Source organism: Pseudorasbora parva, chromosome 8, assembly GCF_024679245.1.
Source record: "Pseudorasbora parva isolate DD20220531a chromosome 8, ASM2467924v1, whole genome shotgun sequence".
NCBI classification, from domain to species: domain Eukaryota; kingdom Metazoa; phylum Chordata; class Actinopteri; order Cypriniformes; family Gobionidae; genus Pseudorasbora; species Pseudorasbora parva.
This window is the reverse complement of record NC_090179.1, coordinates 44,371,309-44,399,072: the sequence shown is the minus strand read 5'-3', so window position 1 is coordinate 44,399,072 and position 27,764 is coordinate 44,371,309. Positions and strand designations below refer to the sequence as shown.

The window sequence follows — 27,764 nt, the reverse complement described above, 5'->3', positions numbered from 1 at the left end:
TTCGTACACACGCAATCATAAGCCCCGTTTCCACCAAAATTACCCGGAACAATTTGTACCAGGAACTTTTTTACAGGAACTTTTCTCCCCCCCAGACCTGCAGCTGTCTGCGTTTCGACCGCGATAAAGTTCCGAGAAGATTAGGCAAATTAGTCCGGTGATGTAGGACTGCGCGCGACTGCTCCTCCAAAATCAGTGAAGGACAGTAATCATTTGTGTGTGTACCGATTGAAAGATTTAGTGAACTGTTTACATGAGACGTTATCTAAACCGATCTGGTGTTTACATGTGATGACTTTCAATCGCAATCATTTTGTGACGCGCAGTTTGTCTGCCGCACCAAAAATGTCAACGCTGTTTTCTCCAGCAGCTGGAGTGTGTTAACTGTAGCCATAGCAACTCTTAACGGCCACCAGGACTAATACAGTATTATTTATAAGTATTACAGTATTACTCACTCACTCACTCACTCACTCACTCACTCACTCACTCACTCACTCACTCACTCACTCACTCACTCACTCACTCACTCACTCACTCACTCACTCACACACTCACACACTCACACACTCACACACTCACACACTCACTCACACACTCACTCACTCACTCACTCACTCACTCACTCACTCACTCACTCACTCACTCACTCACTCACTCACTCGTATTCGTACACACACAATCATACTCTCTCAGGCACACACTCTCTCAGGCGCACACACTCTCTGGCACACACTTTTACTCATACTCTCACAGACACACACACACACACTCACTTGTATTCGTACACACACAATCATACTCTCTCAGGCACACACTCTCTCGGGCGCACACACTGTCACTCATACTCTCAGACACACACACACACACTCACTTGTATTCGTACACACACAATCATACTCTCTCAGGCACACACTCTCTCAGGCGCACACACTCTCTGGCACACACTTTTACTCATACTCTCACAGACACACACACACACACACACACACACACACTCACTTGTATTCGTACACACACAATCATACTCTCTCAGGCACACACTCTCTGGCACACACTTTTACTCATACTCTCACAGACACAATCTTATTTTTACACACACACACACACTAAATGTCTTTCACAGGACGTTTGACAGAGTAAATGAGAAGTGAGCAAAAGAAGCGGGTCAGTGGAGAAACGAGGCCGGTTGTCTCTGAGGTTGTCATGGTGACGTTTGGAGCAGATCGTTTTCTGTAGTGATGATGTCACAGAAAGTGACAATTTAATCTATTTAACGCTTCACTGTTACCATGACACCAACAAACCGGTCATCCATCCACCTGAGGAGAGGCAACCTGTAACCATGGTGACCTGTGACACGACACAGATCTCCTGCTGACATCACATATGTTACAGGAAAAGTGTGTGTGTGTGTACTTGTTAACATTAGACCAAATGGCCCCACGTTGTAATATAAACCTGAGATCACCAACCAGCGGTCCTCACGATGTAAATGGATTCATAAACATACTAAATTGTTTTTTTGAATAATGCTAAAATGCAGAATCTTTCGTGTGTGTGTGTGTGTGTGTGTGTGTGTGTGTGTGTGTGTGTGTGTGTGTGTGTGTGTGTGTGTGTGTGTGTGTGTGTGTGTGTGTGTGTGTGTGTGTGTGTGTGTGTGTGTGTGTGTGTGTGTGATGGTAGGTTTAGGGGCAGTGTGTGTGATGGGTAGGGGCAGTGTGTGTTTGTTTGTGTGTGTGTGATGGGTAGGTTTAGGGGCAGTGTGTGTGATGGGTAGGGGCAGTGTGTGTTTGTTTGTGTGTGTGTGATGGGTAGGTTTAGGGGCAGTGTGTGTGATGGGTAGGGGCAGTGTGTGTTTGTTTGTGTGTGTGTGATGGGTAGGGGCAGTGTGTGTTTGTTTGTGTGTGTGTGATGGGTAGGGGCAGTGTGTGTTTGTTTGTGTGTGTGTTATGGGTAGGGGCAGTGTGTGTTTGTTTGTGTGTGTGTGTGATGGGTAGGGGCAGTGTGTGTTTGTTTGTGTGTGTGTGTGATGGGTAGGGGCAGTGTGTGTTTGTTTGTGTGTGTGTGTGATGGGTAGGGGCAGTGTGTGTTTGTTTGTGTGTGTGTGTGATGGGTAGGGGCAGTGTGTGTTTGTTTGTGTGTATGTGATGGGTAGGTTTAGGGGCAGTGTGTGTGATGGGTCGGGGGAAGTGTGTGTTTGTTTGTGTGTGTGTGATGGGTAGGGGCAGTGTGTGTGTGTGTGTGTGTGTGTGTGTGTGTGATGGGTAGGTTAAGGGGCAGTGTGTGTGATGGGTAGGGGCAGTGTGTGTTTGTGTGTGTGTGATGGGTAGGGGCAGTGTGTGTGTGTGTGTGTGTGTGTGTGTGTGTGTGTGTGTGTGATGGGTAGGGGCAGTGTGTGTGTGTGTGTGTGTGTGTGTGTGTGTGTGTGTGTGTGTGTGTGTGTGTGTTGGGTAGGTTAAGGGGCAGTGTGTGTGATGGGTAGGGGCAGTGTGTGTTTGTGTGTGTGTGAGGGGAAGGGGCAGTGTGTGTGATGGGTAGGGGCAGTGTGTGTTTGTGTGTGTGTGATGGGTAGGGGCAGTGTGTGTGTGTGTGTGTGTGTGTGTGTGTGTGTGTGTGTGTGTGTGTGTGTGTGTGTGTGATGGGTAGGTTAAGGGGCAGTGTGTGTGATGGGTAGGGGCAGTGTGTGTTTGTGTGTGTGTGAGGGGTAGGGGCAGTGTGTGTGTGTGTGCGTGTGTGTGTGTGTGTGTAGAAAATACGGTTTGTACACTATAAAAACCATTACGCCTATGAAAAGTCCCCACATTACACAAAAACCTAACGTGTGTGTGTGTGTGTTTTCTGTGAGTGTGTGTTTGAGAGAGAGTGTTTGAGAGTGTGTGTGTGTGTGTGTGTGTGTGTGTGTGTGTGTGTGTGTGTGTGTGTGTGTGTGTGTGTGTCAATGTTTAATGCATGATCTCATTATTGGATTGGACTCTTATATTGAACACCACAGAAAGTGAATCTCCTCCCTCAGATAAACACTGAACCTGACATCGGGCGATCGGACGCTCTGGTCGTACACACACACACACACACACACACACACACACACACACACACACACACACACACACACACAGAGAGAGAGAGATCAGACCTCAGCATGAATCTCAGTGGAGTAACACCGCCCCCATCAGGACAAACACTGGCACTACAGCCACCGACAACAACCCAAGTCCAGCTTTATTAACTTATTTGCATACAAAATAAAACTCATTCCATTAGAGAAGTGTCTATTTATTATTATTTATTCCCAATGGAGATACACATTAATTAACTATTTAAAGTTGTGTAACTATGTAACGTAAAAAATATTGTGAACAAATGATTTAATAAGCATTGTTTAAAATGCAATAAAACAACTGCAATGGATTTTTGGAAACGGCAAAAATACATTACATTTATAATAATTGAATTGAATGCACGAAAGGACAGATTTGATTTTAAACCAGTGAAGGACAAGCTGATAAAGTGTAAAAGGTGTGTGTGTCCAGTAGAGGGCAAAATATTCAAACGAAACACTCCAGTAAACGAGGCAACACACACACACACACACACACACACAGCCTTCTCTCATGTGCTCAGATCATGCCGCTGCTCGTTTTGTCCTGAGAGGAAAGCACAGATCACAGATTTCCCGAGGCCAGGGCCCGTATTTATCAAGCGTCTTAAAGTGCCATTTTAGTCCTAAGTGCTGAGAACTCATGACATTTACTCCTACTGTCAAACTTAAGTAGAAAAGCAAGTTATCAAATGTTGGGTTTTATAAATAAATAAAAAACGCTGTTTGAGTAATTCAGCAAGCAGTGGCGATCGCTTCTTCCTCCTGCCAGTTCGGTTTTATTTTGGACTCCATGGTGGCTGATTGTGTGTGTGTGTATATATATATATAACAAAATCTAGGCTATATATAGGCAGGTCAGTTAACAGCACACCAGTTTAAAACGTATAATTAAGACATGGATGAAAACATGTTTATCTTTCATTTCAAATGTGTGTATTATAATGTATTCTCTTGAAAACTCTTTATTGTCAAATGTGTGTTGGATGTAAACTCCTCTTAGGAACTTCACCATTCAAAGTGAGACTATTCTTCAATAAGGACATCTGTTCAGTGATTGGTTCATGCCTATGACATCATCCAAAATCCTGTTTGTGGCACAGCAAAATTTCATAAATAAACTCTAAGACTGACACTTAAGATTTAGTCCTCCACTTTACTTAAAGTGTGATTGGGATGCTGGATAACAAACTTTTAAGCGCAGCGTTGAGCCAATCATTTTTTTACTCTTAAAGGTGCACTTTGCAACTTTCCGTCCACTGGAGGGCGCTATTCTAAACAAAGGTGTAGTTTGATGACGCCAAGTGTGAGCGCAGCATCTTGGCAGTGTTGGGCAGTAGCGTCGCTACAAATAGTGATGCTAATAGCTTAACTACATTTTTCAGTAGCGTGGTGGTAGCGTCGCTGTTTTCTCAGTGAAATAGCTTTTCAGTAGCGAAGCTCTTCTGTTGATCAAGTAGTGTGGTAGCGTCCACACAAGCTAACGTTACATTTTCCCAAGCATTTCTGAGGATCGAGCTCAAATTGGAAACACAACTGATAAGAACACGGATATACTTCATTTTCTACGTTCCTTTCTGCCTCGCGCAGATGCGCGCGCGAGCCTTTCAAAGCACTCATTTGGCAGTGAGCGTGTAATGACGGGATAGGCGCATTCACATTCGCAATCTAGTTGCCTGTTTTTTTTCAAGCGCTCAATTCGCTGTTGGACGCGCATCGTCCGCGCGGTGACAAAAGAGAAACGGCAAAAGTTTTAAAATCTATTGTGTCTCTTAACAAGAGGTGTTTATTCAAAAGTATCGGGGTCCAGCCTGGCCACCTCTTGATGTGAATGAATGAATGAATGAATGAATGAATGAATGAAACTTGTTTCATGTGTGTGGGAGATAGAACACACACACACACACACACACAAAACATGTTTTGTTCTTTGCCATGTTGGTACTGTTTGGAGCAGGTCTTAATTATTTTGCTACTGTACTTTCTGGACTGGACTTTTTTTGTACAAGTTGAGTTGTAAATTAACTTACAGTTTGTCCTGCAAAAGTGCCCAAGTCTAAATTGAGCATAAATGCAAACACACAGTTGTGTATGCATATCATACACCTACAGATGAACACACACACACTCTCGACACCAGGGGCCTATTGCACAATACTAGGATAAGGGATTAAGCTGGGATATTTTGGTGATCCTGGCTCAATTTATCCACTAATATACAGTTATCTTTCATTATCGTTTCTTGGTATGAGTTGCCTTCAGGGTATGTTTACATGACAGCTGTGTACTAAATTTTGCATAAAAATGACAAGATCCCCAAGATATCCCGGCTTAATCCCTTATCCTAGTTTTGTGCAACAGGCCACTGGTTTTGTTAATAGTATGGATCACATGCCGAATTGATTTCGGACAGTTTTATGAATAACTAAAAAAAATGTGTCTATATGCTTGACTTTTATTGATCACTGAAATAGCATTGATTGGAGTGAAGTGGGTTCAATATAAAATTAAATAATTAAAAGTAGCTTAGATGTAGTAAACTACTTTTGTGGAGTTGCTGTAGCTTAGCTTGCTACATTTCCCGGGGGGTTAGCTTCAGTGTAGTGGAGCTTAATTTAATGTAGAGTAACTGGTAGCTTAGCTCACTACATTTTCCAAGTAACGTTACTGTAGTGAAGCAGAGCAGGACCGAGTGTTGAGGAGCTGAGCACGGCCGCTGGAGCGATTGTTACACACACACGGCTCACGAGTACCAGGACTTTTATTATGACGGGACGGGACACAGTCGCCGGACGCCTGCAGTATTGACGCGTTACCGGTTATGATTATGAGGTAAAGCAGCTCTGTTTATCATATTAGATACATTTAAGTGTGTTTAAAATGATGTTATGACGTTACTCTGTGCGTTCACTCGGCGCTGCTGTGACATGTTCACACTGCTAAGAGTCATGGGCGTCGGAACCATTGTGTGTGTGTGGGACAAGACCCACCCACTTTTTAAGACCAATGATGTTGGACCCACTCACTTTTATCGTCTCTAATTCAGCACGTCTGCTTACATTGACTACCCCTTAACCGAGAAACGTATTAAGAAACTTATTATTAAACACATGTTAAACGCTTTAGTTCCCCTTTTCTAATATTTTCTATTTTTTTATTGAAAATAAATAGCCTACCTTTCCGATCTGATATGTGATGGGGAAAGGGAGTGTGGCAAAAGGCGGATTTGAACCTATGCTCGCAATATGCGTCAAAACTTGATGCCATGCGTCTTACCACTACACTATAGTCACAATAAATAACTCAGTGATTTCTGTAATTTTGTCTGGCCCAATCAATCGTTTAGTAAACGGCACTTTTTCTGTCTGGACACGGAGCACAAAAAACATGCAACTTGTTCATTATCATTATCTGTGAAACTGTTGATGTCTATGGCAGTTAAATGAATATAGTCGTTTTATTAGACTATTGGTATTGACTGGTTTGAGGTCTTTTTTGGTATAGGAAAGGGATATGGCCTCCAACGCACCATAATGCAGGAAATCACATCTATGAAATCTTTTTTTTTTCTGGGAGAGAACCCCCAGACCCTCCGCAAAACAATTTCCCCGCCTATCATATGATGCCTTAGTCGCTACTGACCCACCCACTTTTTATTTGCTCCCGACGCCCATGCTAAGAGTAAAGCGCTTCTGCAGAATAAAACCGAGGGTAGCGCAGATATGACGCGATTGACAGGCGACTCCCTCAGACGCTATGCTGACACGTCCCGGTCTTTAGTTAAAAAAGCAATTTTCTCACAATTTACAAATATTTGGAAACATTTGGGATATTGTAAGTACTCAACTGAACAAAATATATAACACTGGCCTAGTGGTTTTTGGATATTTTACTGCAAAAATACTACAAAGTCAATTCTTAGCAGTTTTCTTGTGAGTAATTCTAAGATGCTTGATAAATACGGGCCCTGATCTCACTCCGTGATTGTAGGCTACTCTGGTAGATTATACATTTACAATTTATATTACATTACTACTGGTAATGTTACTACTAATAAAACCGATCTCTGGGGGCCCCAAAAGTGCGTGGGTCCTTAGAATCGTCCCAACTCCGGGACGAGAGTTAGGACGATTAACTCTCTCTAAATGATTAATTTAGAGAAACTCCTTGAACTCAAAATTAAGGTAACCAGGTTACTTACTTTTTTAAAGTTAAACCAACAATTTTTTTACAGTGTAGGAATTTCACCATTCAATGTGATTTATCAGAGACTATTCTTCAATAAGGACATCTTTTCAGTGATTGGTTCATGCCTATGACATCATCCAAAATCCTGTTTGTGGCACAGCAAAGTGTCGTGAATCAACTCGAAGACTGACTCTTTAATTTAGTCCTAAACTAGTACACTGTAAAAAATAATTTTTTCAGGAAAATCAGGAAAAAAGGTTACCTGGTTGCCTTAAAATTGAGTTCATTGAAATTAAAAATTTGAGTTAATACAATTAACATTTTTGAGATTCGACAACATTTATTAAAATATTATTAAAAGATTTTGTAAGCATATTGGGTAATTGTGGGTTTTTTTTGTGATGACGCAGCCAAATTGTGCTATTTTCATGATTTAGCACATTGTTTATGTGGTTCACATACAATAATATTTTGAGTTTCTATTTATTAAACAAATTTCCTTCATTGTATCAACTCAAATTGTTAATTTCAATAAACTCAATTTTAAGGCAACCAGGTTACTTACTTTTTAAGTTAAACCAACAAAAAAAAATGTACAGTGTAGTTTAGTTTAGTTTAGTAATTTAGTCCAGCACGTTACTTAAAGTATGATTGGGATGCTAAACAACTAACTTTTAAGTGCAGCTTTGAGCCAAGAATGGTTTTACACATAAGTCAATTCTTAGCAGTTTTCTTGTGAGTAATTCTAAGATGCTTGATAAATACGGGCCCTGGAGTAATTATTTAGACATCCCGAGTGTCTGCTGGACACGATCAGCTGAATGACCGATGCTATAGAGACAGAGTGCATTAAAAATGTTGAGTATCGGCCGATACCAATACTAAACCGATCCGATACCAATGCAGTTTTGTCTATGTAGAAGTTCTAAGCCTTAGTGTGTAGAATTGAATAAATTAGATTAGTGAATAATACAGCAGCAAAAGTTATAAAATCACGAGTGCACAATAATCGTATAAAATCTAAACATTTAGTTGGGAAAAAATAAAGGAAACCACAAAAGTGAATAACTGTAGCTGTAAATCTAGTAAAATATGTTACACAAAATATATTCATGAAAAACAAGTAAATATATTTATAGAAATAGGGCCTATATACTAAGAAATTGCATTTATTTTAAATGTATAGTGCATATTTTTAACGAGGCAGCAACATATAGATAGAGCAGAACAGGAAAGGCTATTAATAAGGCTTTCATAGCGCAACAGTAGCATAATACAGAGCGGCACAAAGCGCTTATGCACATCCCGTGCGCAGGATGATGCGCTTGAAGCAACACGGAGTCACATGCTCACAGCCATAGACGCTCACAGCGTGCCGCGCTCCGTCCGCATCGAGAAGTTTAAAACAAGATATAGACGCGTCGTGTATCTATGCAGTATTCTTATAAGCCGTTTATTTTAACAGTTTAACATTTCAGTTACTGTGTGTGAAAAAAAATATAACAACTAGTCCAGTGTTGTGATCTAACTGACACCCGGTAGAAAGTAACACGGTTTACAGCAATAAACGCCAGCAGATAGCCATTTTTTGGGGGGAACCATAACGTTAGAGCGTTATCTACAGATCAAGCATAATAACAGAAACAATAAATAATCTTGGAAAGTTTCATCGTGTTGAGTGTCGTAACCGAACGCGACAGTTTAAAGCTGAATGGAGAGTGACTGACAGCCGCAGTGGAGGGAAGCACTGACGTGAACTAATCTGTACTCGCGTTAAACGACGGAATGGCTTCAGAACACTTACAATATAGTGCACGAATCGTTGATGCTTTATAAGGTTTTTGTGCCTTTTGTGGGGCACTGGGGCTTAACAATAACACAATATTATGCGCACAGTATGAGTATCGAATTTGGATCGGTCCTGTCTGTCCGATACCCGATCCAGCAAATAATGGCAGATCGGAGCCGATACCGATCCCGAGTATCGGATCGGTGCATCCCTAGTATTTAGTGTATTTAGTAAAGAGTGTATTGCGTGAGACGGCCTCCTTTTCATTTCAGACTTATTACAAGAATCAGAACAATGTCTAAAAGCTGATATGTGACAAGGTGTGCAGCAAACAACCTAAAAAACACATAAAGTTTTTTTTAAAGCTGTCGACCCAAAAAAACGAGCGTTTAAGGAGACAAAAGTGGATAAGGTCAATAAGACATGAAGCTTTAGCAGGAAGAGTGGGTCAGTTTTGGGATCCTGACCGTCAGTATGTCTCAGTATGCCCACGTGTGCTGTAAACCTTATGTAAAATATCCAAGTGTAGGGATGCGCTTGATATTTTTCCAGTATACCGGTACTGGAAAAATACCGGTATATATTTTATTTAAAACGGTACGATATCATGATTTGGTACATTTCGGTATATGCTGCTGTTCCGAAGTTCACCGCTAGATGGCAGCGCGCTGCCCAAACTGATCCCGAAACAACCGGCAAATGTGACAACAACATAAACTAACAAAATGGATAAAGCAGTCGAATCTCACTCAAGATGCCCAAAACGAATTAATAAAGAGAGGAGTAAAAGTGAAATTTGTAAGTACTTTGCTTATAAAACTGATGAAGAGCCATCAAACCTAGCCAAGAAGCACCTGTCACTATTCTGACTTTAAGACTTGTTAAGCTTTTCGACATTGTTTGGTTTTTTTGTTATAAGTCAGAAATAACAAGTAAGCCGCTTCACGCAATATAGAGTCAATGGAGACTGATTTGTTCAGCCAATCTGGCAACCTCGAGTCAGGGGGAGGGGGATACACCGCTCTACAGTCATCTGAAAGGGATTGCAGTACCAGTTTTGGCCACAATCTTACACACACTTCCTTTAAAAATACTAACAGTAAATGTAAAAATAGCAATAGTGCTATAGTAACAGGCGCGGTTATAAATCATCACCGTGACGACACTTACTTCGACACTTGACACATCGGCCCTTCTCGTACTCCAGGAGTTTGAGCGACGGGCTGCGGTCCGAGATGGAGCGGCGCTGGCGACTGTCCTCTCGGATTCGGGCCGCCTCTTCCTTCGCATACACACCCAGTTCCTGAGTGTAGCGGCCATACATCTACACACAGACACACACTATTAACTCATATACATGCACATGGTATTATATATATATATATATATATATATATATATATATATATATATATATATATAAATATAATATAACTTATTTATACATATAATCATATACACAACAATATATAATCTAAATATTTAAATATATGCAATAAATAATACATTATACACACACACACACTTATATTATATATAAACATTATGACCTAATATTGTGTTGGTCCCCTTTATATACACACACACACACACACACACACGTGTATATATGTAAAATTATTTTATGTATTTTTATATTTTTTCATAATTTACTTGTAATTATACATACATACACATACAATATTTTATATATTATTTTTTTTTTATAATATATATATATATATATATATATATATATATATATATATATATATATATATATATATATATATATATATATATATATATATATATATATATATATATAATATATTTACACACACAGTATATGCAGTTTTTTTTTTCTTGGTCTGTCAAACCATTGTGATTAAACCAAATCAAAATAAATGTAAATATGAAATAAAAATTAAGAAACATTTGTTTATACTGTAAATACACTGTAAATAATTTGTATTATCTATAAATATAATAAAATATATACATGCGTGTGTGCGTATTTATATATACATAATAATAATAATTATGCAACGTACACACACATTATGTAAAACTTATTTTGGATGTGATTAATCACGATTATTTATATATTTATAGAGTAATGGAAAAAATGCTTGCGCAAACTTTGTTCTGCAGATTTTTGATTTTGTGTCTTTCGTGCAGTTTCTTTCTCTATGGCTCTAATTTTCCACACACACCCAAAAGGCCAAAGGTCAAAGGACAGTTATCATATTAGTCTTCTTCAGTAACGTTCTTTTGTGCCCAACACACACACACACACACACTCGTATCTGTTAGAAACACAACTTCCCTCCAAGCATTTCCACACTAATTTCACCTCTTTGTTTCAGTTCAGGTGCTTTAATGACACCTGATAAACTTACCAACCCTGCACTCTGTGTGTGTGTGTGTGTGTGTGTGTGTGTGTGTGTGTGTGTGTGTGTGTGTGTGTGTGTGTGTGTGTGTGTGTTGCTCTGTCAGCATTCCATAAAGGAGACAGGAAGCTTTTTCCCAGAATTCCCTGCCCTTGAAAAGACCAGCTCAAACCAGTTTATAAGGTGGAGGCTGATGTTTGGAGGATAGAAGCTGGTCTCTAAAAGGTTATCATCAGCCCTAAAGTTTCTTCTGATCACCATTTATTTGATCAAAAATACAGTAAAATTAGTGAAATATTATTCCAGGGTAAAATATCAGTTCTCTCTGTGAATATATAGTAAAGTGTGATTTATTCCTGTGATCAAAGCTGAATTTATCATCATTACTCCAGTCTTCATGATCCTTCAGTAATCACTCTCATATGAGGATCTGAAGATCAACACACATTTATGATTATTATCAGTGTTCATATTTATGTGGAAACTCTGTGTATTTTTAAATGTATACAGTATACATCAAATAATCCTGAAAATGTATCAAACACATTCCTAGAAGTTTCTAATGCGTTACATCTCCCTCATAGACACACACACACACACTGATGGGGAAACAGGAGACTCCGGACTCATGTCTGTCCTTGATGTGACACACGCACACACACCACACACTCTCTCTATCTGCATTTTTACTTTCTCAACAAAACAAAAACTCCTCCTGTATGATTTATAATTATAATGATTTACAATTATTTTACAATCTAGACTGCTTATTCCAGAGAAAGTTGAGAGAGTTTAACACACACAGGGTCACATGACCCACATCAAGATCGACACAAAAATCTTCAAAAGCATGAGTTTATAAAGGCACGGACCTAAAAACAGACACAATAAAGCCAGGCGAACACGCAGCAGCAACAAAGCCCCGCAGAAGTCAAACGCTGTGATTATGGTGTGTGTTTGCGTGCAGCTATGCGTCTGAAACTACGCTAATTACAGCCGGACGGACGAGTCTCGTGACCCCAACCCGACCGACCCCGAGGAGCGATGTTTTCAACCAAAACACAAGAACAACATCTAAAGTAGCAACTTCAGAAAACACTCGCAGTGTTAGAGATCAGAGAGAGAGAGAGAGAGAGAGAGAGAGAGAGAGAGGGAGAGAGAGAGAGAGAGACAGAGAGAGAGCGAGAGAGAGAGAGAGAGAGAGAGAGAGAGAGAGAGCGAGAGACTTCTGACTGAATATTTTGTTTATTCCATTCAATTGCATTGTATATTGTTAAATAATAAATACATGTGTCATAAATAATTTAGCATTGTTTTTAGAAATTGAAACCTCCAATAACATTGTGCTACCATTCTCGACATGCACGTGTTATAATATAATCCAGAGTGTGCATTTGCAGCTGTACAAGTGCTTGCATGCGGATTTGTTTTTGCATTGCATGACTAATGAATCGTTGAAAACAGGCGTGTGCAAGCTTTTATCTGCATGTCAACATTTAAACTCGTATAATTGCGAGTGTCAAGTGGGCAGGCACAAATGTGTTTTGCCGAGAGCCACAGATTGGACAGTTTTTTTCCGGTGCGGGCGTGTGCAAACAATGTCAATGTTTAAAAGTGTGAGCATATACAAGCACGTCTGCTTCATAATACGACATTAAAAAAAGCTATTGTTTGTGTAAGGCAAGTGCAGTCTTTATGAGTGAGTCATTGAATCATTCATTCAAGAGATTTGTTCAAAGACACGGATTCATCCAGTAATGAAACAAGTGAAGTCTTTATGAGTGAGTCATTGAATCATTCATTCAAGAGATTTGTTCAAAGACACTGATTCATCCAGTAATGAAACAAGTGAAGTCTTTATGAGTGAGTCATTGAATCATTCATTCAAGAGATTTGTTCAAAGACACTGATTAATCCAGTAATGAAACAAGTGAAGTCTTTATGAGTGAGTCATTGAACAAATCTCTTGAGTGAATAAATGATTCAAAGACACTGATTCATCCAGTAAGGAAACAAGTGAAGTCTTTATGCGTGTGTCATTGAACAAATCTCTTGAATGAATGATTCAATGACACACGCATAAAGACTTCACTTGTTTCATTACTGGATGAATCAGTGTCTTTGAACAAATCTCTTGAATGAATGATTCAAAGACACTGATTCATCCAGTAATGAAAGAAGTGAAGTCTTTATTAGGGAGTCATTGAATCATTCATTCAAGAGATTTGTTCAAAGACACTGATTCATCCAGTAATGAAACAAGTGAAGTCTTTATGAGTGAGTCATTGAATTATTTATTCACTCAAGAGATTCGTTCAAAGATACTGATTCATCCAGTAATGAAACAAGTGAAGTCTTTACGAGTGAGTCATTGAATCATTCACTCAAGATTTTTTCAGAAACACTGACCCTGCGTCCCAATTCGCATACTATCCATCCTAAATAGTATTCGAAAATAGAATTAGTATGTCCCAAATCGTAGTATGTTGAAAAGAGTATTCCAAAGATTCCCGGATGGTTTACTATTTCCGGTCAGAATTCGTAGTACGGATCGATGGGCACTCTAACGGCTAATATTGCCCACAACCCATTGCGAGTTGGACGAGGATTCGTTTAGAACTACAAACGCGGATAAAAAGCGTTAAAAAACTACAAACATGACGGATGTGCGAGTTCGACGGTTAAGTAGAGAAGTTTAGATAAAGGGGGTTTGAGTGACCAATTATCAGTATTTAACCCGACAAAAATATATTTATTCAGTGTTGTCACATTATATTTCACCTGCAGCAGCATTGAGAACTTTTGAAATGACATGTTTGGCCATTAACTTTTAAATGCATCATTATATTTAAACTGTAAATACATGAGGAGAGTCTCTGCATTAAAGACCCACAAATGGCAGATCAACGAGTGGCTACATTTCTCTCCGATACGGTAGGAGATTAATCTGAATGTGGAGGATTTGAACTGTGATGAATCTGACGATGATTGACAGGGCAGATAAACGGTGACGGGATGCTTGTAACTAAACGACAGAGTCCGTTAAAGATGGTGAAGTAGTATGTCCCGAAGCTTGCATACTTTTCTGCTACACACTCAAAAGTATATATACCTTTTCTTCACAAAAAGAGTACATACTTTTAGGACGTAGTATAAGTAGGCGAATTGGGACGCAGCATGAATCATCTAGTAGTAAAACAAGTGAAGTCTTTATGAGTGAGTCATTGAATCATTCACTCAAGAGATTTGTTCAAAAACACTGATTCATCCAGTATTGAAATGAGTGAAGTCTTTATGAGTGAGTCATTGAATCATTCACTCAAGAGATTTGTTCAAAAACACTGATTCATCCAGTATTGAAATGAGTGAAGTCTTTATGAGTGAGTCATTGAATCATTCACTCAAGAGATTTGTTCAAAGACAGTGGGTGCTTCTCAATATCTCTCCTCGTTTCCTCGCTCCTCCGTCCTCCATCCTATGACCCGGAAACCGATGGAGCTCAGCCATCTTGTAGGAGATCTCAATTCTCTAATTCTCTAAACACCCTCCTCCATCTGTTGTAGGTGAACCAAAAACAACTGATTCTCAGTGATGTGTTTTGGGTCCCCGCTATGATAACAGTAACTTTATCAAATGTTTACAAAACAAGTGGGACCCCAGTGTGCCTGCCTCTTTCTCTATCTCTGTTCTGTTACGTGAAAGAAAGTCTAAGGCCTTGTCAGGCCGTTTAACAAACCAATATAATCTGCTGCCTGTCACTTGTCAAACTGAGACTAATGTGGGTGAAAAAATTTATACTGTTAAGTTAGCACTTTTAAACATCTGTTCACTTAAGAACAAAACTGTAGTGCAACAGTCCTCAATGAAGCAGCCCCTCCTAACTTTACTTTTATGAGTGTTTGCAGAGCAGTTAGGAGAGGTGGTGTTGCTGCTCTTTTTAAAGATTTCTATCAATGTAAGCAAGTGTCATTTGGTGAATATTTGTCTCTAGAATATCTGGATATTGTGTTAAAAGGTGCTCCACGCATCCTGCTTATCATTATTTACAGGCCTCCAAAGTACTCTCCAGCCTTTATTGAGGACTTTACAGAACTGTTATCAATAATTTCCTCCGAGTTTGACTGTTTTGCTATTGCTGGGGATTTTAACATTCACATAGACAATATTGAATCCAGTACAACAAAAGAGCTCATGACTGTTCTTAACACTTGATTTGACACAGCATGTAAATGGACCCACACACAATCGTGGACACACCGTAGATTTACTTATCAGTAAGGGTCTAAACATTTCATCAATTGTTATTAAGGATGAGGCACTCTCTGATCATTTCTGTATTTTCTTTGATATATCAATCTCTCCTGCCATTGAAGCTAGATCTGTCTCTGTCAAAAAGAGATGCTTAAATCAGCAGCCATATCACCCTGTAGCCCAAGACTGGTTTCCCACTGAAGCTAAGCAGGGCCGAGCCTGGTCAGTACCTGGATGGGAGACCAACTGGGAAAACCAGGTAGCTGCTGGTAGAGGTGTTAGTGAGGCCAGCAGGGGGTGCTCACCCTGTGGTCTGTGTGGGTCCTAACGCCCCAGTATAGTGATGGGGACACTGTACTGTCAAAGAGCACCGTCCTTCGGATGAGACGTTAAACCGAGGTCCTGACTCTCTGTGGTCGTTAAAAATCCCAGGATGTTCTTCGATAAAGAGTAGGGGTGTAAGCCCGGCATCCTGGCCAAATTTGCCCACTGGCCTCTGTCCATCATGGCCTCCTAATCTTCCCCCTATCCTGATTGGCTTCATCACTCTGTCTCCTCTCCACCAATCAGCTGGTGTGTGGTGAGCGTTCTGGCGCAATATGGCTGCCGTCGCATCATCCAAGTGGATGCTGCACATTGGTGGTGGTTGAGGAGATTCCCCCTTCTATGTAAAGCGCTTTGAGTGCCTAGAAAAGCGCTATATAAATGTAATGAATTATTATTATTATTATTATTATTAAATGAGAACACTAATGTGCTGTTTATGAAGGCTTTATCTCTAACACCAAGCATATCTGTAGACTGTGTTGATTTTCTCCTTGACTCCTTTAACTCAAAAGTTAAGAGTGTAATTGATGATATTGCCCCTCTGAAAGTCAGGAAAGAGAGTGGCAAACAAAAGGCACCGTGGAGAAACTCAACAGCAGTTCAAATAATGAAAAGACAATGCAGAAAATCTGAACGCATGTGGCGGAAGACAAAACTTGTAGTCCATTATAACATCTATAAAGACACCCTTCATGCTTTCAATGTTGAACTAGGCAAAGCTAGACAGACCTTCTTCTCAAATATTATAAACAGAAACATAAACAACACGCGCACTCTTTTTGCTACTGCCGAGAGACTAACAAACCCCCTGAGTCAGACTCCCAGTGAAATGCTCTCAGACAGCAAATGCAGTGAGTTTGCTTCCTTGTCAGAGAAAATCAAAAATATCAAAGGCAATCAGCACATCCTCTAGTTGCTCTGGGGTCAGTCAGATCAGACCAAAACCTCAGAAGATTACTGATTTCGAAACAATTGACGGTAAAATTTTAGAAGACACAGTACAGCATCTTAAAACATCAACCTGCACCCTTGACGCACTCCCCACTTCTTTTTTCAAAAGTGTGTTTAACTGTTTGGAAGCAGATCTCCTAGAAGTGGTGAACTCCTCACTTCTCTATGGGACTTTTCCAACCGCCCTTAAAACTGCAATAGTTAAGCCTCTTCTGAAAAAGAGAAATCTGGATAACTCCATACTGAGCAACTACAGACCAATCTCAAATCTCCCCTTCATAGGCAAAATCATTGAAAAAGTTGTTTTCAATCAGTTGAACAAATTCTTAAACTCAAACGGATTCTTTGACAATTTTCAATCTGGTTTCCGTCCACATCACAGCACAGAGACAGCGCTCATAAAGATTATAAATGATATTCGCTTAAACACTGATACAGGCAAAACATCAATTCTGGTTCTACTCGACCTCAGTGCTGCATTCGATACTGATTCTGAGCAGAACCAGAAAATATGACCATATCACACCAGTCCTCAGGTCTTTACACTGGCTTCCAGTTACATCTAGGATCGATTTTAAAGTACGATTACTTGTTTATAAATCTCTCAATGAGCTAGGACCTCAATCCATCGCAGATATGCTGATTAAATACAAACCCAACAGATCACTCAGATCAGCAGGATCAAGTCAGTTAGAAATACCAAGAGTTCACTCAAAGCAAGGAGAGTCTGCCTTTAGCTATTATGCCAGCCGCAGTTGGAATCGGCTTCCTGAACAGATCAGATGTGCTCCAACAGTCGCCACATTCAAATCCAGACTCAAAACACATCTGTTCAGCTGAGCATTTACTGAATGAGCTCTGAGCACTGTATGTCCGACTGATCGCACCTTTTCTATGCATCATTTTTAAAATCTTTTTATAACCGTTTTAGTTTACCTTTGCTCTTTTCTTTGGTTATCATCATTTTATTCTTTTTAATTCTCTTTACATTGTATTCTTTTTTTTGTGCATTTTTTATCCCTATTTTAATTCCTTTCTATGTAAAGCACTTAGAATTGCCATTGTGTATGAAATGTGCTATATAAATAAACTTGCCTTGCCTTGCCTAATTGCACCGCGAGGAGGTGAGGATGGAAACAATTTGAGTGAGGAGCTTCTTGAGGAGTCATGAGTGAGGATACACAGGAGTATCCTTTGCGGAAGTGTTTTATCGACTAAACGTGACGCAAGCATTAATTCTCCTCCCCCTTCACATCGTGCCACAGCTTATTAATCATCATTATTATTATGTTTACATGTACAAGACACAAATGTTTGCCAAATAACAACACCTGACAATTGCAGAATTATATCAAAGCACAAGAAAATGAAAGAAACAAATAGAAACTAATATTATACAACGAAAAGCAGTTAATAACTGGAATTCGTTGTTAATAATAACTGGTAATATTGATTAAAATATGGACAGATGTGGTATTTTCTGGAGGCTGAAGCTTCCAATATAAATAGTTATCTCTAATGTTCAAGAATCCCGACTAAATCCAGCGGTGTCATCATTAATTGACGCCGCTTTGAAGTGACGTTAAAGGGAGCGAGAATATATCAATTCACTTGATTCAATTCCTCCATCCTCGCGTCTTTTCCTCGCGCCTTTCCCTCGCGTCCTGAAGGGGGGAGCCAAGGAGCGAGGAAAGGAAGCTAGGAAAGGAAACGAGGATGCACAAATAAGAATTGAGAAGCACCCAGTAATTCATCCAAAGAAACAAGTCTTTATGAGTGAGTCATTGAATCATTCACTCAAGAGATTTGTTCAAAAACACTGATTCATCCAGTAATGAAACAAATGAAGTCTTTATGAGTGAGTCATTGAATCATTCAAGAAATTTGTTCAAAAACATTGATTCATCCAGTAAAGAATCAAGAAGTCTTTATCGGCGAGTCATTTAAACGTTCAGTGTTTTGTTTATTCCTTTTTTTGGTTGTTTATGGTTGTTATTTCTTCAGTAGAGTCAAATGAATGGCAGTACTGTATTGAAAACAACCATGACAATAAGTGCCAAGTCCTTTAAAAAGAGTGAGTGTGTCAAATTCTGAGACAGAAGAGTCAAATTCTGCCCTTAATAAGTCAACGAGTTCAACCTCAATCCATCATAAACGGTCTGAAGTCAGCTTCACCCGACACACCTCCTCAACGGGTCACCGACCGTGTGAGTGTGTGTGGACAGTTTATTACTAAACACATCCCGGGACATTCAGACACATTCCATCGAGCGGCACATTTAGTATTGACAAACGCACACAGCTGAACTGGCTCGGGGATGAAAGTGTACATAAAAACCAGGGAGAGGAAGAAAAGACGAATAAGAACGAGATATACAAGAGAAACAAATACAGATGGACACATGTAGAGCGGCAGAAAGGCAGAGAGAGGGCGAGAGAGAGAGAGATGTTTGGCTGTGTAACAGTAGGTTTATTCATCCTGCAGTGTGAGAAGAATTTCAATTTTTCGGTGAGTGGGAGACACGAACAAAGCGAGAGAGAGAGAGAGAAAGAGAGAGAGAGAGAGAGACGAACGACAGGAAGAACAACAGCAGAAAGACGTATCGGAACGGCCTCCTAAAATACAGAGACATAAAAAAAAGATTTCTCTGTGGTGTAATGCCTCACACTGCCACAGGGGGCGCCCAGTGTAGAGCGTCATCCCATTACCAAACCTGCAGAGCAAACAAACGGATGATGTGAACGAGTCTCAAGTCAGTGCTGATGGAGAGAGAGATGAACTTTGACTCTCACAATTATGCTAACAGTGTGAAAGCAACAGCTGCATCCATCCATCCATCCATAAAGCGTGTGTGTGTGTGTATGTGTGTGTGAGAGAGAGAGAGGTTGTGGTCCATCTCTGTGGGCGACCGAACACAAAGTGAGCTGTTCCTTCTGCACGTGTTTAGATGCATTACTGTGACACCATTCAGTGCCACCACACACACACAGTCTGTCCTAAAGTGTGTGTGTGTGTGTTGTCCTGTGGTGAATGGCACAGTACATCATGTCCAGGGTGAGTATTACAGCTGTCACAATACTACAACACTGTGTGTGTGTGTGTGTGTGTGTGTGTGTGTGTGTGTGTGTGTGTGTGTGTGTGTGTGTGTGTGTGTGTGTGTGTGTGTGTGTGTGTGTGAGTGAGTGAGTGAGTGAGTGAGTGAGTGAGTGAGTGAGTGAGTGAGTGAGTGAGTGAGTGACTGTGTGTGTAACTGTGTGTGAGTGTGTGTGTGTGTGTGTGTGTGTGTGTGTGTGTGTGTGTGTGTGTGTGAGTGAGTGAGAGAGAGAGAGAGAGAGAGAGAGACAGACAAACAGGGAAAAATCGCTCAATGATTAACACTGAGAAACATGATATCTGATTAAGATAAATCTCATCTTACTGGGCAGCTATACGCTTGGTTTAGTTTGTCTCTACTAGAGCAGGTTTTCCTGCTTGAATGTTGATTATTTTCCTCATATTCTCCATTGTTGCGGCTCCTCTCTTCCCAGTCTGTCAGTAACGCTCTGTTTAGTTCCTGTCTCTATGAAGCCCCGCCTTCTGAAAAGCACACTGTGTTCTGATTGGTCGGCTGGAGCGGTGTGCTTTGATTGGTGTTTGGGAAATGTCCCGCCCCTTACCCTCACCTCCAGTTTCAACACACTACAAATGCACTCAACCCGTTTATTCTAATGATTTAAATGTCATTTTGGAGGAATGGGTTGTAATTAGGGTTGTCTCGATTTATATTCCTATGATCCAACTTCATCGATCTGTGCTCTGTAAGTTGGCCTTCCGGACGACATATATAGATCTAATATCGTTTTAAAAGATAATCGATCGATAATAGGAAATAACGCAGTTGATTTAAGCATGTCAGACTTTATATGGATGTTTTTTTCTTAGCACCTTTAATGATAAAGGCGTTAAACGTTACTCAGTCTGCCTCATATGTGACGTCAGCCACGTGCCAGCAGCAGCGCAGAGAGAACAAAACCTAACATGGCGGATGTCAGAGGAGAAGCCAACGAGCGAGAAATGATCACTGCGGTCCAGTGTGAGAAAACACTTTGGCTATAGTAAAGATGGAGAAGTTCTAAAGAAGTCGCTCGCTGTTTGCAGTTGTAGCAGGTTCAGCCTCTGCTCATTCAACCTGAAGAGATGTTGGTTGCACTTTATTTTGGATATTAATATTATATTTGTATTATTTTTATGTTGAAAAACAACAGCAAACGTAACAGGTAAACCTACTGTTAATTAAACCTGAAGAGATGTTAGTTGCACTTAATTTTTGATATTAATATTGTAATATTTTTATGTTGAAAAACAAGCAGAAGTAGCAGTAGCAGTATGCTGGTTGCACTTACTGTACTTTTATTGAAAATGAGAGCAGAAAAGGTGAACTTCCTGTTAATTCAACCTAAACTGTTGGTTGCACTTTATTCCAATAAAATGTGAACACATTTGCCATTAATTGTTTACTTGTTTGTTTATGTCCATAATTAATTAATATCTGATTCCCTTAAAAGAAACAACAGGAATCTAGGAAACTTCTCCTGCACAAATTTATTTCAGCCACACTGATTAAAATTTTTGCCTAAAAAGTCACTGAATCGTTTCGGATCGTCTCGTTCTAAATGAACCAATATCGTCCTTGAATCGTATCGACAACCTCTAATCGTGATACAAATCGAATCGTTGTTAGAACGAATCGTTACACCCCTAGTTGTAATTGTAAAGATTTCCATCCGTTATTCAGGGCCCTATCATACACCCGCCGCAATTCGACAGCAGTTTGTTCTGCTAGTTTCAGCTCGTTGCTTAAATATGAAATTCACTGGCGCATCTGTTCACCCGTGTGTGTGTTTTTGTGACATATGAGGACTCAGATGTGTATAATGCCATGGGTATGACACAGGTATTACAGGAGAGGGTGAAATATGAGGACATTACCCATGGCCCCACTTTTCTAAAGGCTTATAAATCACACAGGAGGAGTTTATTTAGAAAGTAAAAATGCAGAATGTTTCCTGTGATGGGTAGGTTTAGGGTCTGTGTGTGTGTGTGTGTGTGTTGGGTAGGTTTAGGGGCTGTGTGTGTGTGTGTGGGGGGGGGGGGGGGTAGGTTTAGGGGCTGTGTGTGTGTGTGTGTGTGTGTGTGTGTGTGTGTGTGTGTGTGTGTGTGTGTGTGTGTGTGTGTGTGTGTGTGTGTGTAAGTGAACACATAAACCTCAGGATTTGGTTTCATATTTGTCTTAATAAAAGCTTGGGGAACAAGAACATGCTCTGAAGCCAAAACAATACAAGAAGAACAAAACAACACAATTACACAACAACACTAACACTAAAGCCTCCGCACATAATCTCCTGGATCAGCTCTGGACACACACACACACACACACACACACACACACACACACACAGCAGCCAAAAACTGCTCATTTTTAAAATGGCTCTAAATTTTATGTATGTATATTTTTTTTAAATCAAAAGTTAAAATAACTTTAAAGTTAATCTAAAAATTAAGAATGGTGACAAATGTAAAAAAAGATATTTTCTTTACTTTACAATGTTTGATTACTTTTAATGAAAAGTTTTAGCTAAGTATGGTAACATGAACGCCAGTCAAAGTCAAAGTTATAATTTAAAGTCATAAATGCAAATATATATTTTTTTTAAATCAAACTTATTTTACAATATAATATAATTCATATATAATATTTTAATATAAAAAAGAAATGATACTTTTGTTATTTAAAAAAATGTTACAAAATATGACCTGAGAGGTAATAAACTTGCTTGTGGGCGGAGCTATGAGATGAAAAGAACCAATCAGCAGCCTGGAACAAACAGAACAGATTGTACAGACGAGACAAGACAGGAGGGAAAGATGTCAGACTGTCAACATCTGTACACACACACACACACACACACACACACACACACACGCGCACACACACACGCGCACACACACGCGCGCGCGAAACTATTCTGAGAAGTTTCATGTTATCAATTCTTTATAATTCTACACCTCTACAACTACCTGTCTTATTGTAGGACTGCAATTCTTACATCAAGCAAAGTGTGTGTGTGTGTGTGTGTGTGTGTGTGTGTGTGTGTGTGTGTGTGTGTGTGTGTGTGTGTGTGTGTGTGACAGCGGATTATGGAAGAATGCAGACAGAGGTTATCAAGCGCTCTTATCCCTGTGAATGTGCGCTGATCTCTTGAACACTTTCACTGAACCAACGCCTGCTCTTCCCAGAACTTCAGGACCTTCAGTGACGCAACACTTTCATGCACAGGTGAGAGTGTGTGCCAGCGCGCACACACACACACACACACACACTTGTTTTTGTGACATATGGGGACATTTCATAGACATAATGGTTTTTATACTGTAAACAGTATTTTTTATCCCCATTACAATGTCCCTGCCCCTTAACCTACCCATCTCACACACACACACACACACACACACACACACTGCCCCTAAACCTACCCATCACAGGAAACATTCTGCATTTTTACTTTCTAAATAAACTCCTCCTGTGTGATTTATAAGCCTTTTGTAAAGTGGGGACATGGGTAATGTCCTCATATTTCACCCTCTCCTGTAATACCTGTGTCATACCCATGGCATTATACACATTTGTGTCCTCATATGTCACAAAAACATGCCCACACACACACACACACACACACACACACACACCTGTGAGTCGGAGAGCAAGTATACAGATCTCAACACAATAAAGCTTTACAAACGACAAGCAATAAAAACACGACTGACTGATAAAACGTGCATATTAATATCAATGAACGTGCATGGGATGTTCTCCTTCCTGTAGCAGCAAAATTAACTAAATATATTTTGACTGTTAAACTAACATAGATTTGGTTTTGTTAGTTGTATTTAGGATTGAGTTATCTTTTCAAGTTTAATATAAAACATCCATATTAAAATATTAATGAACATGCATGGAATGTCATGTATTTATTGCAATAAAATAAATAATTTAGCTAAATACTAATATATATTTTGAATGTTACATAAACTATAACAAATATGTTGCTTTATTAGTTGTATTTATGATTGATTTATCTTTTCAAGTTTAACATAAAACATGCATATTAATAATATCAATGAACATGCATGTAATGTTCTCTTTTCTGTAACTAAATACATTTTGATTGTTATAAAAATGACAAATAACATTGTTTTATTAGTTGTATCTAAGATTAATTTAGCTTTTTAAGTGTAATATAAAATGTGCAGATTAAGATAATTAGAAATGAACATGCATGGAATTAGCTAAATATATTTAAAAAATGCTGAATACATATTTTATACAGATTATAACTAACAGATTATATTTTCTTTTATTTTTTGTATTTATGATTGATTTACTTTTTCACATTTAATATTAAACGTGCATACTAAAACGATTAAAATATTATTCGCAATGAACATGTTTTTTTGTAGCAATAAAATCCTACATACATTTTGAATGTAATATAAATTATAACTATTTTCTTTTATTTGGGTTAATTTGCCTTTTCAAGTTTTAATATAACACATGCATATTAATTTTAATATCAATGAACATGGATGGAATGTCATGTATACACTCTAAAAAATTCTGAGTAAAAAACAACCCAATGTTGGGTCAAATATGGACTAACCCAGCAGTTGGGTTGTTTTAACCCAGAAATTGGGTTGTTTTAAGCAAATATTTAACCCAACCACAGGATTAAAACAACCCATTTGCTGGGTTAAAAATAACCCAATTGCTGGGTTAGTCCATATTTGACCCAACATTGGGTTAAAACAACCCAACATTTTTTAGAGTGTATATTTCAATAAAATACATTATTTTGCTAAATACATTTTGAATGTTATATAAATTATAACTGATATTTTCTTTTATTAGTTGTATTTATGATTGATTTATCTTTTCAAGTTTAACATAAAACAAAAATTATTAAAATAATAATTAGCAATGAACATACAAGGAATTGACTAAATATAAAAAAATAGCTGAATATATTTTGACTGTTTTATGTATTATAACTAACATACTATATTTTCTTTCATTAGTTGTATTTATGATTGATTTACTTTTTCAAGTTTATTATAAAACATGCATATTAAAATATAATATCAATGAACATGCATGAAATGTTCTCTTAAGCAATAAAATAAATAAATTAGGTAAGTACTAGTTGTATTCATAGTGTCGCCCTAATTAACACCCTTATAGTTTTATAATTACAAAAATATCAAATATATTGCCTGAGAGTAGTCACTATTTGGAGGTGTCGTTATTAGTTGCATGTAATTATGCTTAATGTATAGTGTGTAACAAGGAAATTGTAAACTAAATAGTTAAAAATATTTTAAATAGCCGCTACATTTTTCAGAATTGACCAAATGTAAAATGTGTGCCTTGAATGCAAAGTCGCTTTGGATAAAAGCGTCTGCCAAATGCATAAATATAAATGTACATGTACATTAACTACATGTCCTCACCTAAAGGATTATTAGGAACACACACTAATACTGTGTTTGACCCCCTTCGCCTTCAGAACTGCCTTAATTCTACGTGGCATTGATTCAACAAGGTGCTGAAAGCCTTCTTTAGAAATGTTGGCCCATATTGATAGGAGAGCATCTTGCAGTTGATGGAGATTTGTGGGATGCACATCCAGGACACGAAGCTCCCGTTCCACCACATCCCAAAGATGCTCTATTGGGTTGAGATCTGGTGACTGTGGCGGCCATTTTAGTTCAGTCAACTCATTGTCATGTTCAAGAAACCAGTTTGAAATGATTGGAGCTTTGTGACATGGTGCATTATCCTGCTGGAAGTAGCCATCAGAGGATGGGTACATGGTGGTCATAAAGGGATGGACATGGTCAGAAACAATGCTCAGGTAGGCCGTGGCATTTAAACGATGCCCAATTGGCACTAAGGGGCCTAAAGTGTGCCAAGAAAACATCCCCCACACCATTACACCACCACCACCAGCCTGCACAGTGGGAACAAGGCATGATGGATCCATGTTCTCATTCTGTTTACGCCAAATTCTGACTCTACCATCTAAATGTCTCAACAGAAATCGAGACTCATCAGACCAGGCAAACTGTCCAGTTTTGGTGAGCTTGTGCAAATTGTCGCCTCTTTTTCCTATTTGTAGTGGAGATGAGTGGTACCCGGTGGGGTCTTCTGCTGTTGTAGCCCATCCGCCTCAAGGTTGTGTGTGTTGTGGCTTCACAAATGCTTTGCTGCATACCTCGGTTGTAACGAGTGGTTATTTCAGTCAAAGTTGCTCTTCTATCAGCTTGAATCAGTCGGCCCATTCTCCTCTGACCTCGAGCATCAACAAGGCATTTTCTCCCACAGGACTGCCGCATACCGGATGTTTTTCCCTTTTCACACCATTCTCTGTAAACTCTAGAAATGGTTGTGTGTGAAAATCCCAGTAACTGAGCAGATTGTGAAATACTCAGACCGGCCCGTCTGGCACCAACAACCATGCCACGCTCAAAACTGCTTAAATCCCCTTTCTTTCCCATTCTGACATTCAGTTTGGAGTTCAGGAGATTGTCTTGACCAGGAGCACACCCCTAAATGCACTGAAGCAACTGCCCTGTGATTGGTCGATTAGATAACTGCATTAATGAGAAATTGAACAGGTGTTCCTAATAATCCTTTAGGTGAGTGTATAAAATACATTCTCCCACTAATAAGACATAAGTTCTGATACACATCAGAAAAGCATAAAGCCTTGAGTTGATCTGGAGCGGGTTCAGGATCAGTGCTGTTTTTCTTCTGTTTTCAGCAAACAAAGACACGCTTTCTGTTGTGGAAAATCTGTAGTTACATGTAACAACTCAACACACATTTACAATCAACACAACGAGACGTTTCCTCCAAACACACACCAGTCAGAGCGGACAAACTACAGTCATAACACAACACAACACACAGGGCTTTCAGAACTCACAGTATATAGGCAAAATATTAAAAGGACACAATACGGTCTCAGATAAATTTGCATACATTAGGAATATTAATGTTAATTTCAACATTTACTAACATTTCTAAAATCAAAAGATAACATTAGTGAATGCACCAACATGACAATCAATGCTGTAACTTATGTTAGATAATTCATTAGCTAATGTTAAAAAATGAGACCTTTTGAAAGGGTTGATCAACATTATTTTAAGCAAACTGATGATGTGTCACTTAATATTTTGGACAATTAATATATATTTTTTGGGGTCATTGCAATATATTTCTTTAAAGAAATTAATAGATTATTCAGGATACATTACATTGATCAAAAGTGACAGTAAAGGCCTACGTTGTTACTAAATATTTAAAATAACTCATTTACATTGTAATCATATTTGAAGTGACTTCAAAAAGTAAAATCTGATTGACCCCCAAATTGTGTATGTGCTGTATAGTAATTTTGTATATAACTTGTATGTTTGTACATCTTGTATATCGTTAAATTTGTGCTTTTATAAATACAAAATCGCAAATGTTCATCACAAGAAAAATTGCTATATATATATATATTCACATACAAGACAGTTATTTTAAATTGTTATATTTAATAATAGCTTAAGTAACTTCTTTCAAAAAAATCTTACTAACCACGAAAATATTTGTATATATGTAAATATTATATTACACACTGAACAAAATTGTATTCAACACTTTTGTTGTTGCCCCATGTTTCATGAGCTGAACTT

At 38.8% G+C, this 27,764-nt stretch overlaps 1 protein-coding gene and 1 pseudogene across 3 annotated transcripts in view; one reads left to right on the top strand and one right to left on the bottom strand.

Annotated features, from left to right (window-relative positions):
• Positions 1–27,764, bottom strand: part of clcn2c (chloride channel 2c) — a 143,748-nt gene that overhangs the window by 94,917 nt on the left and 21,067 nt on the right. For all 3 annotated transcript variants that reach the window (XM_067451413.1, XM_067451415.1, XM_067451414.1), the window contains exon 2: positions 10,251–10,404. In XM_067451413.1, coding sequence (XP_067307514.1) covers positions 10,251–10,404 — 154 coding nt within the window. The remainder of the gene's footprint in view (positions 1–10,250; positions 10,405–27,764) is intronic.
• LOC137085563 (5S ribosomal RNA) lies at positions 15,859–15,975 on the top strand (annotated as a pseudogene).